The sequence below is a fragment of the Lytechinus variegatus genome, chromosome 7 (genome assembly GCF_018143015.1).
Source record: "Lytechinus variegatus isolate NC3 chromosome 7, Lvar_3.0, whole genome shotgun sequence".
Lineage (NCBI taxonomy): Eukaryota > Metazoa > Echinodermata > Echinoidea > Temnopleuroida > Toxopneustidae > Lytechinus > Lytechinus variegatus.
The window spans coordinates 9,081,706-9,101,713 of NC_054746.1; the positions used below are offsets into that span (position 1 = coordinate 9,081,706).

The 20,008-nt window shown below is 38.6% G+C and overlaps 1 protein-coding gene across 3 annotated transcripts in view; it reads left to right on the forward strand.

The window, feature by feature from the left end:
* LOC121418382 (endoribonuclease Dicer-like) overlaps positions 1-12,797 on the forward strand; it is a 50,394-nt gene extending 37,597 nt beyond the window's left edge. For 2 of the 3 annotated variants that reach the window (XM_041612219.1, XM_041612221.1), the window contains exons 15-19: positions 1,856-2,724; positions 3,088-3,343; positions 4,110-4,272; positions 5,206-5,281; positions 9,760-11,043. In XM_041612219.1, coding sequence (XP_041468153.1) covers positions 1,856-2,724; positions 3,088-3,343; positions 4,110-4,272; positions 5,206-5,281; positions 9,760-9,913 — 1,518 coding nt within the window. In that variant the 3' untranslated portion in view covers positions 9,914-11,043. Of the gene's footprint in view, positions 1-1,855; positions 2,725-3,087; positions 3,344-4,109; positions 4,273-5,205; positions 5,282-9,759; positions 11,044-12,707 lie in introns of those variants that run through there. The other variant, XM_041612220.1, reaches the window with a different exon arrangement.
* The last annotated feature ends 7,211 nt before the right edge of the window (positions 12,798-20,008 follow it).

Sequence of the window (20,008 nt, forward strand, 5' to 3'; positions counted from 1 at the left end):
CAAAATAGCAAACAATTAACGGCGGGAAATCAAGCTGAGGTAGAATGGAATGAGTCAAAAGTTCGATTGGAAAATTAACAAAACGGACAAAGAAAACAGAGAACTATAAACACAACCGGGTTGTCTTGTTGTAATGTTTGAATCATACTTGCAATTAGATTTAAAATGGCGGCTAGTTTTAAGGTTTAAAATGAGACTTGGTGATTTTATTATTTATTTTACATCTATTTATTATTATTACGTTTTTCTCTCTCTCTTTTAGGGGATCTCTCTCCTCCAAAATAAATCAATCTTACAAAGGCTTTTGCATGGTCTCATTCTTTATCTGTTACTGTGTTAGAATAAAATATTGGTTGTGCTTGATTTGATCCGAATCAGCATTCATGTTGGAGGTGCCATGGCCGAGCTGTGTCTGGCTATACATGGAGAGCGCGGTCAGGCGCCGATCCCCGCGGCTACATTTTTGCTCTTATATCCTGCATTCAGATACATGGAAATCCTTTACGCATTATTTGTAACTTGGTGTGCACTTGTTTGTTTAAAAAGTGAAAGCGTATCTTCCCTAATCCATCCTCTGTTGGAAATTATGATGGGACTTAATTACTCATGGTACCTCCTGGCTCTTTTTGTTGTAGAATTAAGACGTTTATGTCAAGGTTTTTTTTCTCTGCATCACTTTTAGAATCACTTTAACCTTTTTTCATTATACCTTTCTGTATTTTGTTCTAATTTTGAATCATTTCAATGCTGTATACCCCCCCCCCCCCATAATGGGTACGATATTGAACCCATTTATTGAACAAATTATTCGCGTTTTTACTCACACTGTCTCAATCTAACTTAAATATTAATAAAACATGAGCACATAAGTAAAGGTGAGGTACGAATTATTTTGAAGGCCCATCTTACCATTTTACAAGGGATATTTTTTTAGAACATGCGGTTAAAGTTCAGGTCATAATGACACGCTTGATAGACTACATGTCACGAGTCCGGGTAAGAGTAAACGCCATCGACATTCAAACAAGCCGATGGCACAATCCCTCCTCCATGGTTTTAGGTCCAACTTTTTAACCCCGCCTTTTATTTCATTAATAAGGGAGATCATGGCATTCTTTTTTTCTTTCACGAAGATTATTATAAAACCCCGGTTTAACCAATGATGTGTACGTAGGCGATAATTGATTGACGTGGAACGTTGTTTCGTCTTGCAGTCGCACGTGACTAGCAAGTTGACTATTGTTCTCAATGCAGCCTCCTCATTGGTTAATCGTTTCGCCTTTTTTGGCACGCGGTTACTAGGGCCTTTCGGTTAGCTCGGCGGTGGCAAAATATATTTTTTTCATGGAGCAGGATAAAAACGGAAGTCAAACTTCGAAGGCGTTTTTCTCTTGATTTTTATTTTCAAGAGCCCAATTCTTCCTCCATTCTAAAGCTAATATCTCCACTAATATTTACTCCTAAGGGTCGAGTGATATATCAAATTAAAGGTAAAGAAACGGGGAATAATAATCACTAAAAAAGTTGGATTTGAAAAATTCCGACTTGTCTCTCATTTCGGTATGCCGAGTCACATATGGACATAGTCTGATATTTCCATGTCAGGGATTAATTTTTTGCTTACCAAATTTAATAAGCATTTTTGGTCATCAGATAAAAGGCCTCAACTAAGTTCAGTACAGTACTTTGCAAAAATTTTGAGCACTTGTGATGCAATACAATGTTCAAAACGCAAAAACATGCTTTGAAAGTTTCCAATGTACCCGTATTCCAGATTTATGAATGAATTTACAAATAAAGGTTGAATTTTTATAATAAAATTCTACTGTTGTTTGTTTCTCCCTTCTACATAAAGGTTAGCAATTTCAACCTGTACTGCCTGGGTGAGAAGAAAAAGTTAGCTCATAAGATGCAGGTATCACTGTTTGATCCTTCCATCAACTGGCTTCCTCCCTGTTTGCTTGTCAAGGAGAGCTCCAAACCAGTCATCAAGGAAGAGAATGAAACTGACCAGGATGCAGGATTTGTCATTGACACCTGGGATCCTTCCACCGTTGAAGGTATTGACGACTTCGACGATGATGACTTCGACAGCGACCAGGGCTGGGAGGAGAATAGTGATGATTTTTCAGAAGAGGAGATCGACGAGACGAAGGCAGAATGTCCGGACGATTTCTTTGCCAGGGAAGAGAAGGACGAGGAGCAGTGGTCTTTCTCTGTGGGAGATCCTGACGATGTTCCGGGGTTGACCTACACCGGTGCCAAGACGCAGGATGTGGGAAGTGTTCCTCCTCTGCCGTACGAGATCCACACCCAACACAGCATGTCCGACAAGAGCATCGCGGACTGCGTCGAGGCCTTGATCGGTTGCTACCTGATGTCTTGCGGCTTCCGTAGCGCCCTTCTCTTGATGGCCTGGATGGGGTTGGATGTCCTTCCAACCATGGAAGGCCACTATAAGAAGCAGGATGACCAATCATCTAACCATTCGTCAAACCCTTCAGCTGATCTTCCAGTGTCTTGCCGATATGGCTACCTGAAGCAACCAGAGTCCCCTCTCTCCAGGAATGTGCCCAATGCAAAGAAAGTACTCAAGGAGCAACTTGTTGGATATGAGCACTTTGAGAAGACCATCAACTATCGCTTCAAGGATAGGGCTTACCTGCTCCAGGCCTTTACTCATTCATCTTACCATCGTAATAGCATTACAGATTGCTATCAGAGGTAATTGTTTTCTTTTGCCTTGGAACTACAGAATTCTTAGATTTGGAATCTATAAGATTATAATTATTATTATCTATAAGAATATATAAATGAGTAATACTTTTCAACAATGAATAAAGCTATTTTCAGCTGAATTTATTTACGAGATGTTGAATTTTGTGTAATAAAATTACAAGTTTGCATTGTAAAGGTTTATTGATCAATGATAGATAGTACATACTTCTGGAATTTTTTTTGGATCTAATACCTTACTCCTTTTTTTATGATTAATAGAGAAATGGTGCATTATTAATGCTATATTTATTATTGATATCATTATGTATGCCTTTTTATCCCCATTATCCTTTTTTAACAATTTCCCAGGCTTGAGTTTCTTGGAGATGCCTTGTTGGACTACCTCATCACTCGTCACCTGTACGATCACCACACCAACCTCTCTCCAGGGGCGCTGACCGATCTCCGCTCGGCACTGGTCAACAACACCATCTTTGCTTCCTTGGCCGTCAAGTTCAACTTCCATAAATACTTCAAGGCCTACACTGCCAACATGTTCCAAGTCATTGACAACTTTGTGACATTTGTCGATGCAAAGAATGAAGCTTTGGGAATGGATTCGCAGGTATGTAGTCTCACTAGAGCTAAAGGTCAAGTTCACACCAATATCGAGTTGATTAGGATTTATCAAGGAAAAGCGAACAAGGATAACGTTAATAATCTCATGAAAATCAAATGCAGAATTCATGGGAAAGTTTCAGGTTTAAAATTTGATAGTGAAAGTACATGTATAAGCAGAGATGTTGTGCAAATTTGTGAGCTAATGTGAATGGATGGATGGGTGGGTAGATGGATGTGAATGGATAAATTAGTGGATGGATGGATTTATTTTGTTCAGTAATTAATCATTTCAGTTAAATGTTGAAATAAAAGATCTAAGTTAAAATCCTAGAATAATGAAATAGAACGTATTCACTCTTTGCCCGTCACAGACAGAATCACTCCTGCGCCACATTAATTTCAAGGTGCAGCCTTAAGAGATGTTTTGCATGGACTATGCTAATTCAGCTCACAATACCTTTTTAGTGGTTTATTGGAAAGAAAACCTTTGTGTGTATATGGTACAATGTGATGCACACATCACTATTGTGTATGTGTGTATGAACAATAGACTAATGCACTCTCTGTGTATTGTGAATGGAATGCGACTTGAGTCGAAGTTGGAGGTAAGCTGTATGTGACTTGAGTCGAACAAAGCGGGCAAAGAGCTGATAAATTATTAGGGTAATTAAATGCTATCCTAATTTTCATTTTGTTCATTGATTGGTTACTTGTGGCAGATTTCATGTTCATTATCCATCTTTAAAAAAAAAATTTATTCCATAATTCAGCTGAAGTACAGTGATGGAGAAGAGGACGAGTCCGAAGATATTGAAGTCCCTAAAGCTCTTGGTGACATCTTTGAATCTGTCGCCGGTGCAATCTACCTTGACAGTGGTATGTCACTCAATGCCGTCTGGAAGGTCTACTATCCGATGATGAAGCAACAGATTGGTCAGTTCATTTCCTCAAAATTTTGAGGGGTTCTTATTGGTTTTAAAGGGGTACCAAGCTGAAAAAAAAATGTATTATTTGAATGTAGAAGGTAAAATCAGACAAACATTAACTGAAAATTTCATCAAAATTGGACAAGGAGTAACAAAGTCAGGATTTTTTTTTTTATTTTTCGAGAGATATGGTTTAAGAAGGAATGCAGTGGATGCTAAAAACAAAGGAGTAGGAGGGAGTGTTCCCATTGTCAAAATATATATAAATTGTTTCAATACGTAATCTTTCGTGGAGCATTGTGGCCCAGTGGATTAGTCTCCGGACTCTGAAACAGAGGATCGTGGGTTCGAATCCCAGCCATGGCGTAATTTCCTTCAGCAAGAAATTGATCCACAATGTGCTGCACTCAACCCAGGTGAGGTAAATGGGTACCTGGCAGGAATTCATTCCTTGAAACGCAGCGCGCGTAACAGCTGCACTGCTAAAGCCAGGGTAATTATGCTGCATATACTGTAGAGCGCTTGGAGACTTCTGACAAAGTAAGTATGAAGCGCTATATAAGCAAGTATAATTATTATTTCTTGTATCCTATATGATATGTATAATATAAGCTGAAACTGTTGTGTGATGTGCATGGTCATTGCACGGATGTTGAAAAAAAAGAGCATATTACTGTCATTTGTGATGTTTTTGAATGGATATGAATGATTAATATCCTTCCTCTAGCAAGATCCAATGCCGAAATGAATTCATTGTTTCCAATCTTCAGATTATCTGTTTCTAAAGGTATGTACTATTCATCAAAACAAAAATACATTTATATGAAATGATGTCCAAGGCATGTCTAGTTGAAACAAGTTGTATTATCACTTTTGTATTGGACGGTCAAAGAGAAGTAATACTAATGGTGTTCGCAATTTTGTATCCCTAATTTTGCAGAACAATATGCCTCGGATCTGCCAATCTCTCCTGTCCGAGAACTGTTGGAGATGGAGCCAGAAACGGCACGATTTGGGTAAATATTAGAAACATATGCAGTGTGTTTCACAGTCCTGAGTATTTCTTTGTAATACCCAAAGTAGGAATTCTTTGTGAAATATTGCATGTTGTCTTCACAACCATATACATGTACATGTTTTCAAGTGATATTTATTATATCTCGTAATGAAAATGTTAGATCAATCAGCGTAAACAGTGGTTTTAATTGGAGCCCTTTTGAAATACAAACTTTAGTGAATATACTTACCTGTAAAGAAGCAAACATGAATACAGCAAGACTAAAACAATGTGCATACTTTAAAGATAAATGAAACTGTTACAAAATAAAATCATAATTTAAATATGAATAGATATATGGAAACTGAACAGGGGGTGGTAGAGAATGTCTGAAAATTAGCAAACAAACATTTCATATTTCAAATAGACTTATTGTAGCAGCTCGATTTGATAGCATGAAAGTTTGAACAATACAAAGTAGCTTATTAATTGACTATTACATAATTAAAATTATAATGAATATGCATATATTGGACATAAAATTTACTTAAATAAGAAAAATCATAAAAATAATGAAAGAGCAACAAAATAACAAGGAAAGTAAACGCAGTAATACTAATCCCAAGAATACCAAATTGTTTGACTTATTGAGAAAAATACGATATTAATTGTAGGAAATATTGATGAATAGAAATTTGGTGGAAAAGGATATTTGTCATAGTGCTTATACATTGCTCTTGAATGTCTCGAGAGCGTTGAATTTCAACAGGGAGATTACTCCAATGTGTTAAAGATAAATAAAAGTAGTTGCAGTAAACACTGATTACACAAGAAAGTAAGTGAAACCAAGCTTAATTGTCACTATATCATCGAGGATCTAGATCTGGTACAGTTACATAAACTGAACTTTGTGAAATCTTGAAATCTACACTGAAAAATGTTCACACTGAAGATCACCAACACAGATAAGCGCTCGTGGGACAGTGTATTATTATTGCTTTGAATGTCGGCCCGAATGCTGTGCCTATTTGCTAATTTCTCAGCAATTACACAATTTCTTCCAGAATCCTTTGGCACATATTTTTTATTTAAACAAACAGACACTTTGGTGGTCATTTCATTGGATTCTGTACGAACTCATTTGAAATCGTTACCACAACTTGAAAACTTATCTTTAAGCCTATCTAGGTAGGGGAATGCTGGTAACTTTGGGTTCTTGGAACACTAGGTCTTCATCATGTTAGTGATTGACTTGTTGTGATCATCCCATCCTTTACTGTGGAAGAGCCGTGGTGTAGTGATTCTGACTCTCGCCTTATGAACAATCCCACCGCGGTCTAGCATCCTTTGGCAAGGCGTTAATCCACATTTGCGAAAGATATTGTATGTTTGAATTTGCCAGCACCATAATTAATGTGGCTGCAATGAATGCAAGGAATTCTTTCCAGGGAGGAGATATTGTGCACTTTTCGTGCGGGATTGAAATGAATCCAATGACCGGAGTAATAATATGCTGTAAAAATTGGCTATTATTTACTCCCTTTGTTTTGATTCTCAGCATTAGTGGATTAATTGAAAGGATTAATTGATCCGTTCCAGCTCCTATCTATTAATTTTATTTGGTAGATCCCTGCAACTTTCACACGCAACATTCTCACTGTTTGCAAACTCCTTTTTACATATCCAACAGCTGCTACAATTAATGTTTTTAAGAGAACTGATTTCCCCTTTTGTAGTATGATTGACATCATGTGTTACCTCACTGTGTAACATAATAAAATGGTGGCAGATTGTGCGGTTGATGTTAGGGTACACTTTCACTACATTATTTTCAACATTTCATTATCGGTAATATTATCGTGGGTGCATCGTGGTCTAGTGGTTCTGACTCCCGCCTTTGAAATGGTCTTTGGTTCAAATCCTAGCCAGGGCATGTTTTCCTTCAGCCAGTGATTTGGTACTTGGCAGGAGTAATTCATTGCATGCCCTGAGCGCTTGTGATGGTAGCTCAAGCTTAAGCCGGTTTAATCATAGCAGTGCTATGTATCCTCAGGCAAAAAGCGCTTTAAAAATCCAGCTATTATTATTATCATTATTATTAAATCGCTGCCAAACAGTCCTGGTAAGTTTTATTGCAAAACCGATGATAGAGATCGTTCTTCTCTTCGGAAGTTTGATTGTGAAAGAGTTCGTACCTGGGTTTCCTTTGCATTTGCGTTTTTGGCATTACTTGGATGCCATATCACTCCTAGTGTATAAGAATTTTGTACCTCATGGTATTGGCTATTCCAGTTGTAGATGTGAAAATTTCACATTAATGCTTTCACCAAACAAAGTAAATAATCAGATGCATAGATAAATAGATGCACACAAGTTTCTCTTGATTGTGTCATGAGTGCAGAAATTATTATGTTGAAGATCAGTGCCATTTCATACATAGCCTCTTGTTTTTCTTTTTTTTATTGTCTCTTGGTCCATGATGGCTTGGTTTCGTCGGAGGTCCTGGATGGCAGCGTCTGCCCGGGGTAACAACCCGCAGTGCTCGAAGGCGTTCTGAAGCAACTTGAGTAGTTGTGAGGCCTGGCCATCAGCAGAAGGATTAGAAGGCGGACCGCCCGGTGGAACGGGGCTTACGGCCGCGGATTTCTTGTTCTTTTTCTTCTTCTTAAGCGGCTCCGACAGCGGAGCAGAAGAAGGGACAAGAGACTGGGCAGGCCTTGATCTCTTCACCTTAGCTCTCACCCGGGGAGCGCTCACCGACCGAGAAGAGAGGTCAGCCGAATCTGACGGGGTCAGATGAAATCGAGAGTCCGACGGGGTCGGGCTACTCTGTCTCTTGCGACTAGGGGCTGGTAGCCCTTTGCCGAAGCTCTCTTGAGGAGTCTGACACGGCATCGAGCCTAGTCTGTGCCGGGAAAAGAGGCCCGTGCTCTCCCTCCGGTCTTTGGGTGACCCGATAGCCGGTGGGTCTGGCAGCCCTGGAGTAATCGGCGTTTTCTGAGCTAGTACGACGTTCCCCAAAAATGGTTCAGGTTCTAGTGGGAAGCCTGGGCTATCACTTTGCGGGCACGTGGTTGCAGATCCACAGTTCCACTCTTCTGTGGGGCACGTGGACGCGCTTCCACCATTCTACCCCCATGGGCACGTGGACTCGGATCCATGGTTCCACCCCCTCTTAGAACCCATGAGGGATCTTTCTCTGTCGCTCTCTACATTACCGCTGGTGGGAAACACAACCCCGGTGTTGGACACCTCTTCAGCGGCCATTTCGAGCTCTTCTAGGGAGGAATCCGAGAGGCTCATGCTCACATAGAAGTAAATCTAGTAGCGAGTAGAAAGAACAAAACAGAGAAAACAGTGGTAGGATGAAAAACCCCAACCCCAGAAGTCAAGAGACTTCAATCAAAACGAACTGAGAAAATTAAATTGATTTAATATTTCTAAAGGAAAAGTACAAGGAAGTACTATCACAGTAAAAGGGAACAGAAATAATTAAGAAATTATCATGAAATAAACTCTCCCTTTTTTTCTGTCCGTTAAGAAAACACAAGAAAAACTGCTCCTGCTAGATTCCTGAAAGCAAAAGGGAAGAAGCACCTAAGAAAAAACACGAAGTTTTTTTTGGTTGTTGTTGTGTGGAAGCCTGTTTACGAAATAACTGGATATATATTTTTCTTTGGAGAGGTTCTGTTTGGGTGGCTTGGCGTCGGTGAGGGCATTGGTCAATTTGAGTCTCATTTCATTGGCGGTTGCTTTAAAGAGTAAGCAGAGCTTGGGTTCGACTTGTATTATGTCAGAGAAAGGGATCTTCTTGGGCGCTGGCGAAGTTGAGTCCAAGGGAGAGAACTTTGTGTTCGGCTTGGGTAAGTTGGTCTCGGCTGAGGTGGATAACAGTATCCTTGGTTACTTTGGTTGAGGGTTGTTGGTTGGCTTGTGTAGGCTTGCAGGAGTGGAGTCGATCAAACTTGTTGATTTGCTTCAGTTTGGTGGTCTGGAAGGCTTGGTGAGCTGTGTGGTTGTTGAATGTCTGAACTTTGTCTAGATCATCTGGCTTGAGTCGTCGGCTAAGTTGAGTTTGAGTAGACGTGATAGCTGAGTTAGGATCGTGGAGTTGGTGTCGGGTGTGTGCGATGCGTTCACGAGTAAGGTCTAAGCCGACTTGGTGTAGGATGTGTTTGGCTTTCGGGATGTCAACGGAAGATTCCAGTTGTAGTCCTGGAGGGATGATGTCGGAGTCATGGCAGCGTTTGAGGAAGGCGAGGTGGTTGGTAAGCCTGGCTGATTTAGCTCGGTCGCGCTGAAGTCAGTGATTTTGTTCTGAGCCAATCAGATGCAAGGATTTCAGTAGCTTATAACAGTAGTCTGTGTAAGTAAATGACTATTTGTTTAATGTAATGCTCCTGTTTGCTGTGCACTGTATCACATTCACACACCACAAAACTAGTTGAGAATTGTCATTATTTTCTATTATTATTCCTACTCTGTTTGTACTTACAGGCCACCAGAGAAGACCATCGATGGAAAGACGAGGGTCACCGTCAACGTGGTTGGTAAGGGACAGTTCAAGGGGATTGGGCGGAACTATCACATCGCCAAGGCAACGGCGGCTCGTTTCGCCCTACGCCATCTGAAGAGCCATCCTCAGAAGTGAAAGTAAGACTCAACGTACTGAAAGAAATTCTGAAAAACATTACAATACCGCTATCCTTTGGTGAGGCATTGATTTACATATGCCACTTTTCACCCAAGTGAGTGAATGGTATCTTGTAGGATGGGAACATCTATGTGGTTTCCTCAGCACTGTATCAAAATGATAACAAATTGGAATGTTCACCAGGGAGTGGAGAATGCAAGTGCATTCAGTGTGGGCAGATCTAAGTTTCATGACTTGGCTAGTGATATCTCTTTGTGAAGTGAAAAGACAAAATGCTATTACACTGATCTATTGGATCATTAAAATTTGCATTATTTTGAAATGCTAACTGTATGCCTCATGTTTGTATACATAATAATGCAATGTTCCAGGCCTGAGTAATGGTATGGGTGAAGATTAATTATTTTCTCTTGGAAAGGGATTGATAATTTAATATGATTTAATACCTTTCTCCATCCCATACTATCACAGTGTCCTTTGATTTCATAAAATGAATTAATGCAGTCAGGTGTTGATGGAATGATTATGTGGAGTACTTTGGATCTGTTATATAAAGTCTTTCAGATCTTTAAGATGTTCACGCCTGGTATTAAAAAAAATACTTCATCTTTTTAAAAGAAATTTGACCAAAAAATCATGCTACGACACTGGTTTAAACTTCACTGCCAGCTCAATCAGTTATAGTTGTGATTGGGTTGCATGTGTATGGTGAAGGGATGCTTGAGAATAGGTGATTTCAAGTACAGTGTTGGCGTTGGTGTTGGAATTTGGATTGCTTTCCCTAGCTCCAAAACCTATTCTGAGTTTGTAAAACATCCAGATCACATCAGTGACATCTCAACAACTAGTGAGTGACTTTTCAGGACCATCTTCGTTTTATGTTTGGTGTGATACTGTACCAGCTGAAATTTTCGCATACAGATATTTTCGCGAATCGCTACCTATCAGACATTTTCGCGTGTTGTTAATTTCGCGCTTGAAAGTCACCCAGTCAGTGCCTATACGATCACTCTCACGTACAGCAATCCAGTCATCCCATATCTATGCACAAGTCTAAGCCTAAAATAACTTGCTGAAAATTTTTCCGAAGGAAAATACCATTAAACTTAAAAATTATACCTTCCTTTCATGAAAGGAGAGTGACACAGAACATAAAATTATGGATTCTACAGAAATTTGGTTTGGAGACGATGGCGATGATGATATACCGCTCATGCATCGAGCAACAACATACAACCGAGAAAATACGGAATATGGTATCTTTGAAGGGAAAAACATGAAAGTTTATCCAAATGATAAATTATTATTCAGAAAACAAAAAACTGCAGTTGATTGCGCATGAAGTAGATCATCGGGTGTTTACAAACAGCTTTATGTCACATTCATGTTTTGAACTACAACAGCGAACATGTGAGGAAAACAATAGTAATAATTGCAAGAATACTGGTGATCGAATTTGAAGGCAAGCAGAAGCACATGATCGGGGAGAAATTGACACTGGGAAAATATATATATATATCCACTTGGTATGGTTATGGTTGAGGTTTCCAAAAGTGCTCAGTGCCGGGGCAGAGCAAAATATATATTCAGTTCGGTCTACTACCGTCGGTTTCACGCTTTCGGCGATCTTCAGGCAGCAGGGATTTTTTTTTTTTCGGGGGCTACTTTAGCATTTTGGGGCTCTACTTTTCAGGGGCTATTTTTATCAAGTTTGGGTGCTCCTCTTTGCAAATGCCGCTTTTTTAGGAATGCCTGTTCTTATTATTGAACTATTACTTACTTTTGATATTGTATGACTTGAAATTGAGTAGACCCTATCTTGTTTTCCAGTGTATTTCGATTTTTACAATTTGTAATTTTTCAATTTATCACATCATAATGAACTATCCAAGTCAAAAACTGTATTAAAAATAACACAATGCACTCAATCAAACTTCATCACCGTATGTCCATATCTTACAAACTGAGCACACAATCACATAACAGCGCTGCTCAGGAGTCTGGCTAGCATTACATCAAATTCAATAACAACTCAACTAGCAGCAAGGACACCATACCATTTAGTTGACAGTTCATCAGTCATCACCAGCACACCAGGCTATATCACACATTGGAACTTTCAACGCTGTCTTATTCAAAATTTCATACTAGTCTCTCACTGTCCCCCACAATCATAAAACTTAAGAGGTATCCCACCACTTTGCATAGTGCATAAACTACACAGCCTAAACATAACGGTTCAATAAGTAATTCATGAATACCATTGATGCTCTCTCAGTTGTACTTAAATACTTTGGCATTGTTTCTTTCTTAAAGTTCTTTTGTTCTTAATCTAATCCTACATGCAACTTGTCCTGCATTCTGCTGAGATTATGACTTTGATATCACCTTGTACGGAGTGGCAAGAATCTTGTAATACTGTTACATTGTAAGTATGACTGTACAGATAAGTTACTTAATTTAGTTCCTTAGAAGTTAACTAAATTTTTGGCAATTTGGGGGAATTTAGGCAAAAAAAAAAAAAAAACAGCAATTAAAACACTACACCAGGCCTGCACTTCAGTACTGTGGCAGGTATTGGGGATTCCACGTATGAATGTGGCTGTACTGTCTTGTACAAAAACATAAGTTCAGATCATCCTTTTGTTTGGTAAGCCTTGTATGGTTGCTTAATGAATATACATAAAATACAGTTCTTATACATGAAACATACTGCATCTTTGTTCATGTTATTTGATAATCCTTTGCCAGATTCTCATTCAGTTTCTGTCAATTCTGTGTCTTCTCCCAGGTCCGTAGGCACAGCAGTATCTGAACACTGTTCCGCTAGATCTTCATCCACATGATCTGCAGGTCGCTGACCATATGGCTGGACATGTGGACGTCTGCTTTGCTTGCCAGCTCTTTGAGATCTAGCTACTGCAGCACTTGTGGTGATCACCTCCTCTGACGGGCCCTCTAGACTGATCATCATAAGGTCGTTCAATGTTGGAGTGTTGAGGCGAACTCTCCAGTCTGTTTTGACTCGATTCATGAGGGAGAAGGCCCCTCTCCACCTGTGCAGTGGCAAAGGGAAGCACCTGAACCATTTCTATCACCTGAAGAAAGTTGGGGAATTCTACTCTTCTCTTGTGTGAGAGTATGCCCCACAACTGCTGCCAGGATGTTGATGACTTGTAGTACAAGGGAATAACCTTCTTGATCCTCAACCACTCTGTCATGGCTTGGTCAGGATGACTCCCATGACCAATGAGGGCATCTTTGAAGTGTTCGATCAGGCCCTGGACAGCCTGGTCGTTGAACTCATAGTCCTTCAAGTTATCTGGCCATGTCTTGGGGTCCAATGAAGAGATAGCATCAAACACTGGGTGTTCTGTGAAGGAAGAGAAACGCTGACTGATGCATGCGACCAGGGGCTGCACCAGTTCTCTGCGGGCTGCATCGAAAGTGACATCTCCTGTACCACTAAGATCAACTCCTTTGTATGAGCTACCTGCTGTATCTCTCCTGATGGAACGAAGCTTTGCCCCATCCTGGCCTTCTGCCATCTCTGTGAGCACTGACTTTGCTGTTGACAAATGTTCCATAAGCTCTGAGAGGGTAATGTCATTTCTTTGGAAGGAAAGGGAAAGATGTGAAAGCTCCTCTAACCCAAAATAGCATTTTTCCTCGTTTTCGTGTCGTATGTTTGCTTTGTAGACAAGGGCCATTTATAAACCTCTCCCTTGCAGTGGGCACTGCGTTTTTATACGGCAATTACATTTCTGCCTCGGCTCCTCCTCTTTAGTCTTGGCTTGTTTGATGTCTCTCTGGTTATGTGATTTCATTACTGCATCCATGTTTCTCATGCAGCTGTAGCTGACTTTAACTGTATTTTTATTAAATATCTGGTGCAGTTTGTTATCCTTCCGAAAGTGTTTGTTTATTAACTTCAAGAATTTGCCGCCCACGTTTGTCTTGACCTCTGCATTGTAGGGGGGATTGAACCATGTGATTTTTCTTTTCCTATTTCTTCTCCTTCTACTAGGCCCCCTTCGTTTGCATTTTTGTTCTTCATACTGAATTTCCCTATCAAAGCCGCTATTTTTCAGGGCTTCGTCGTATGAGGGCGCTGATTCTTTGAAGATGCATTTGTTCGACGATAGACCCGATGTTCTTTTTTCTACAGCTAATGGTATCTGCTTGAGTATAGGAGGGAGGTGGTAGTTTGGTAGATGACTTGTGGGGGAAGGAAGCTGCCTTCCGAAGCACAAGCAAGTGCAGTATACTGCCTCTTGTCATCACTGCCTTTGATTGGGACCTGCTTGTCTCCCTTGGGATGCATTGTCCAGTTCGATGCAGGAATAACTTCAACAGCAGTCTGATCCCAATTGATCACTAGAGCATCAGTCACATCAAATTTTCTTACCCTCCTACCAATCCTGTGAAATTTGTCCGCTATCTCGTCGATGTCGTCTGGGCAGTGATTCCTTTTGTACGTTTCCTCTTGGAAGATCCCATCCTGTCTAACATGGAGCGCGCCCATGTTTTGTTGATGGTGACTGAACCTCCATGCTCAAGTAGGATTGGTGGCTTGGCAGACTTCAGCAATCCCGAAGCTCCAGCAATCACGGTCTTGGTGCTTACACAGCCTTCACTCATCCTTACAGCTTGGATGAATCACTTGATTTTTTCATCCCACTCTTTCCCCAAGGAGAAGAGGCCTTCCTCTGTCCTTTTTTGGGGGAGTGAAGAGAGCCCAACAGCTCTTCAGTTTCTTCAGGTAAGCATCCTTCATTCCCCTGATGGTGCTCTCATTCATTTCCCTACCAAGCTCCTTGGTGAAATTTCCTCTTGCTGCAGCCACTACAATCTCCGCAGCGAATCATCCTATCTTGACGCGAAGTTCTGCACTGTATGCACCGTACGGACCTCTTGGCTTCTTGCGTGGTTCATCAGAAGTGCTAGCAGTGGCAGAAACAATCTCTGCATTCGCAGACCTGACAGCTGCAGATGGCAAACCATGAGCAGGATCAGTGGGATTTGGAAGTGTTGCTGGCCGGTCATTGATAGGTTTGAAATAACGCAACATGTTGTCAAATACTAGAAGAAACTGGTATAATCCGTAAAATAATCCCAAGTTTTAAAACTAATGAATGAAGTACAGGTTACAAATTTGAGTGAAGGAAACTTTGCATATGAATAGAAATTACTACGTAGTAGTACGTCCGACATGTTTTATCATGCACACACACATACAACGCGCACAAATCAGGCAGTACACACATTGTAGTATAGTAACATGGTAAATAAACACTCAATCGTGCTGGATTACTCCATGCTCATTGGCTGAATGTCGTTAGAGCGCAAAGTATTTTCTGGTCAATGCGTGATCATAGTAGGAGTAGTTGGTCGAACTTTGCATGGGCGAGAGAAAAGTGGGTAAGGTTCATTTCGTAATCATACTAGTTCGCCAAACTGTGCACATTCAGGCAAGAGAAAAGTACTACTAGTATAGTACTAGTAAGTAAGGGTTCTACTCTTGATCGTCATGTTTCGCCAAACTTTGCAATTGCGATCTTGTGTGTGCATTAATAGATTATAGGAAACGATTCGCTTCACTTTGCTTTTGCAAATTAATAATTAAATAATAATCAATAATTAATTGAATATTAAATAATCATTAATAATTAAATCCAAATCACTGATATCTATGTGAGGATTAAAACGGGAAGAATAAACAAATACATTCTAAAAATGTATTTATAGACCCCCTAGTGTCAGTTTGATACTGTAGACTATAACAGGATTACAACAAATATATCAATTTTTTACAAATATATTGTAAAGAAAGTAAAAATTGAGAGGCTACATGAAAATATATTTTTCACCATTATAAATGTATTAAAATCATTTCAGCATTACCTGTAAACGATGTTATCTGAAGTTGTTTTCCCCCAATGTAGGAGAGATCCGTACGTCAATGTCTGTTTTGTCCAGTTGAAGTTCTCCCCGATCGAGTGCTTCTGCTTGCCTTCAAATTCGATCACCAGTATTCTTGTAATTATTACTGTTGTTTTCCTCACACGTTTGCTGTTGTCGTTAAAAGCATGAATGCGACGCCATACCAGAGTCCCGTAACACAATGGTTAGCGATCAATCGCTAAATGAACTACAATCAAGATCAACATTACACATGCATTTGGCGCAAAAATACTGACCAGGAACCAATCAGAAGTGTTCTTTCACACTTGCTTCTAGTATTAATCGATAATATTTTTGTTACGGAGCCCGTAGTTACTTCACGCGCAATCAACATAAAAAAACTCCAGTTTTCTGAATTTATCGTCAGGATAAACATTGATGTTTTTTCCGGGTCAAAGATACCGTATTCTGTATTTTCTTGGTTGTAAATGTTTCAGTATTGTAGCTCGATGCGTACATGAGCGGTACATCGTCATCATCTCCAACACAAGTTCCTGTAGAACTCGTAATTTTATATTGTGTGTCATTTTCCTTTCATGAGGGGAAGGTATGATTCTAATTTTAATGGTATTTTCATTTTGAGCCTGCCGCCCAACGATGGAGTACAAAGATCTAAGCGCTGGCGCACTCTGCAGTGGCTTCCTTTTATCTACTTTTTTTTTCAATGTTGACATCATGCATTTGCGTGGTATTATTTTACGCGAAGTTATTTTTGCATGTTTTTATTTTCGCGGTTCATATTCGCGAAAATAAAACCACTGCAAAAATTTCAGCTCGTACAGTACATGTGCAAAATTGAGCTAACACCGACACCAAAAGGTCAACACTGAACTTGAAATCACCCATTGAGATTGTGTGATTGCTTTCCTGAAAAGAGTATTCAACAAATAAGAGCAGAAACAGCATAACTTGCTCATCATCTGGGTCCATTAATTTAACACAATGGTTAGCAGTTAATTGTACGCTTAATTTTCATAATTGATTGTACATTGTATTCAATGCAATCGATTGTAGAAAAATGTTCTACGATCATTGCTAAGCTTTGTGTTACAGGCCCCTGGTCTGGTTAGTGCATATAACTTTGCAAGTGGGTATAAAAGAGGACAGTGTATCTGTAAGCTGAGAAATTATATTCATATACATAAATCATTTTGAGGATTATGTTTATAAAGTGATACATATGGGTTATAATACAAAATTTCCCCCTATGACAACTGAATAAATCTAAATGAAATATTCTATTTTATTTGTTTTTCTTCTGCGTAACAAAATAATATGGTAATGTAAATATACCAGACACTTTGACAATGAATTAGAAATAAACATCATTGATGATAAAATATGTAAGTGTTTGAAATGCTGTAATTTTGGCAAATTTAATGCAGTTACTTTGTTGAAAATGATATATATCCATGTTTTTATTTCATTTTAAAGGCAATTGTACATTTTCAATCATGTGAAATTAATTGAATTGTATCAAACATATTGAAAACATTCTTATTTTTCTTCGAGATCTCTGATACCCTCGCATGCATAGTAATATGATATTATTGATAGCATGGGGCTAGAGACTGCTGTAGTTCCATTCAGTACTCTAAACATTAAAATGACTATGACTGATGTGAGTGATAATTTTACTTGAGGGGAATTATTATAAAATTTGTTTGATTAATGCAGCTGGTAATTAGTGTGTGTTTGGAAGTCACAGTGATGCATTCATAAGTAGATTGATAATCAAGTGGGTATTTCATAAAGCTGTTCGGAAGTTGCAAGCGTCTTTACAAATGACTTGTCATCCTTTCTTAAGAGCTAGATCGACACTAAAGAAAACTTGGTGTGCAAAGTGTATCGCAAGAAAGGATCACCAATTGTTGGTTAAGTCTGTCATAACTCATGAACAGCTTTATAAAGCACCTACCTATGCCCTGTAACATAAGTTTTCAATGAATTTCAAATATGAAAGAAACGATATGATTGGTTCCTGCCTGGTTTATAGTGTTTTAAACAAAGTACACATGCAATGATTATCTTGATTGGTCATTGGCAATAAGCCAGTTCATGGTTAGCTCATGATCAACTTTTCTCAATGACCTTTGTGATTTTTCATTAGGATAAGCACTATCGTTTTTAAATGTAGATGTTGCGTAAGCTTTTCTGGTAGAGTATTCAAATTCTAAGAACAAGAGGCATTGTATAGACCAGGTGACTAGAATAGTACATCAGGGATAAAGTTTGGAAATCTGTTTTATTGTCTGCCTTTGGCACATTTGACTATTGTTTAGGCTACTGTGGAATACCAGTGATTATGAAGGCTCTGTTTATTACTCTTCAGCTTGGATGTGATGAAATGAATATTTTGAAAGGAATACATGAATAGTCATCAAATCACAAATGCCTGTGTCAGTGAATTTGAAAGCCACCTTCATGGTGTATCTCAAATTACCTTTTTCTGCTCGTGTGCAGTTTACAACCGTGAACAGGCTTATTAAAGATTGATTGTAAACCTTCCTGTTACAGGGCCGTGGTGGTTGTTTCATAAAGCTGTTTGTAAAGTTGGGAATAACCTTTCGTGTTTACTGTTGACCCTTTCTTGTGCGAAATGATAAATACCTATGTAACTGACTTGCCATGTATGAATTGAATTGGCATGGTTTATTTAAAACAAATATCAAACAGGCTGCTCGCAGGCTGAAAATGTTGAATTTACAAGCAAAAAATCAACAGGGATAGTATGATTATACAATGGTAAGAGATAAAGCATAAATTGAATTAACATTGATAAAATGTCAAATGCATGTGATAGAAATAACAATAGATTGATTTTCTACTATTATGTTTGAAATAAAAATACAGAAACTAACAACTAGGGCTAAATAAACACCAATGAACAAAAGCAAAAAATGGGTGGTGTAGTTGAAGCAAAGGTCAAGTGATTGAAATTTAGATAAAGTAAATCTGTTGTGAGTTAGTGTTTCTTCGAGTTGAATTAATATCAAAAGAAATAGTAAATTTCAGTGTCCAGCAAAGTGTCCAAGTTGGGATTTGTAAATATTATTTTTTTTCTAACAGAATATATTTTCAAATAATGACTGGATGAATTATAAAAGTGATTGAACATGTACCAGTCTTTTGTAAAGTTGCACATAGCTTTACAAATATGATATGATATTGATCTTAATAAAGCTGTTCGGAAGTTGTTAGTGACTTGGCATACGACTGATGACCCTCGTTTCTGCTTCTGATATATCCCTATGTATTAAACTGGCTTACCATCTATCGGTATATTTACCAGTTTCTTGTAAAGTCATGCGTAACTATACAAATGGATTTATAAATCACCATCCAAATGCACTTGATATGAATTTTAACATACATAATTTCATGAATATTGGTTTTGCCTAAAAACTTGTTTTATCAACATCACTTCTTCAAATGAATTCAGTAGAGACTTTCATAAAGTCATGATTAACTCTATGAATATGATTATGACTAGTTTTGTGACATGAATTTTTTCAAATGAATTTGGAAAATATGTACTGTGAATCATGACTACTTAAAGAATATGCTCAATTCTAGTGAGCATTTCATAAAGAGCTCTGTTAGTGATTTTCACTGGCAATTGTTATAAGCTACTGAAAATCCTTGCATCTCATTGGCTCAGAGCAAATAAGTCAGTGAAAATCAGTGACCGAACTTTTTGTGGAAAGCTCCCAAGGAGTGTAGTGTACCTTGTTTATAAAAAAAACTTTATGAATAAATTATCAGATTGGACAATGAAGGCTGAAGTATAATGCAGTATATGGAAATTCAACATTTAATCAGCTTGTGAATTGTTAACTTCATTTATTTTGTAACAAAACAAATGTCAAAAATAGCATGAAGCACATATATTCCACTAATAATGTTTGCATTATTGTATATATCAGATTGAGAAATGCTGCGCTCGGTTGTTATATGAATATGTTGCTATGCACAAATGCGTTTTGTTGCAGGTCATGGCCTAATTTTAGTAATTATTTGGCTGTACAGAAATTTCTTGCTCATTCCTTATTAGATTTACATTGGTATAAAAAAACAAATTAATATTGGATTATCTTTCATCTTGAGCTGGAATATTTCTTGAGAAAG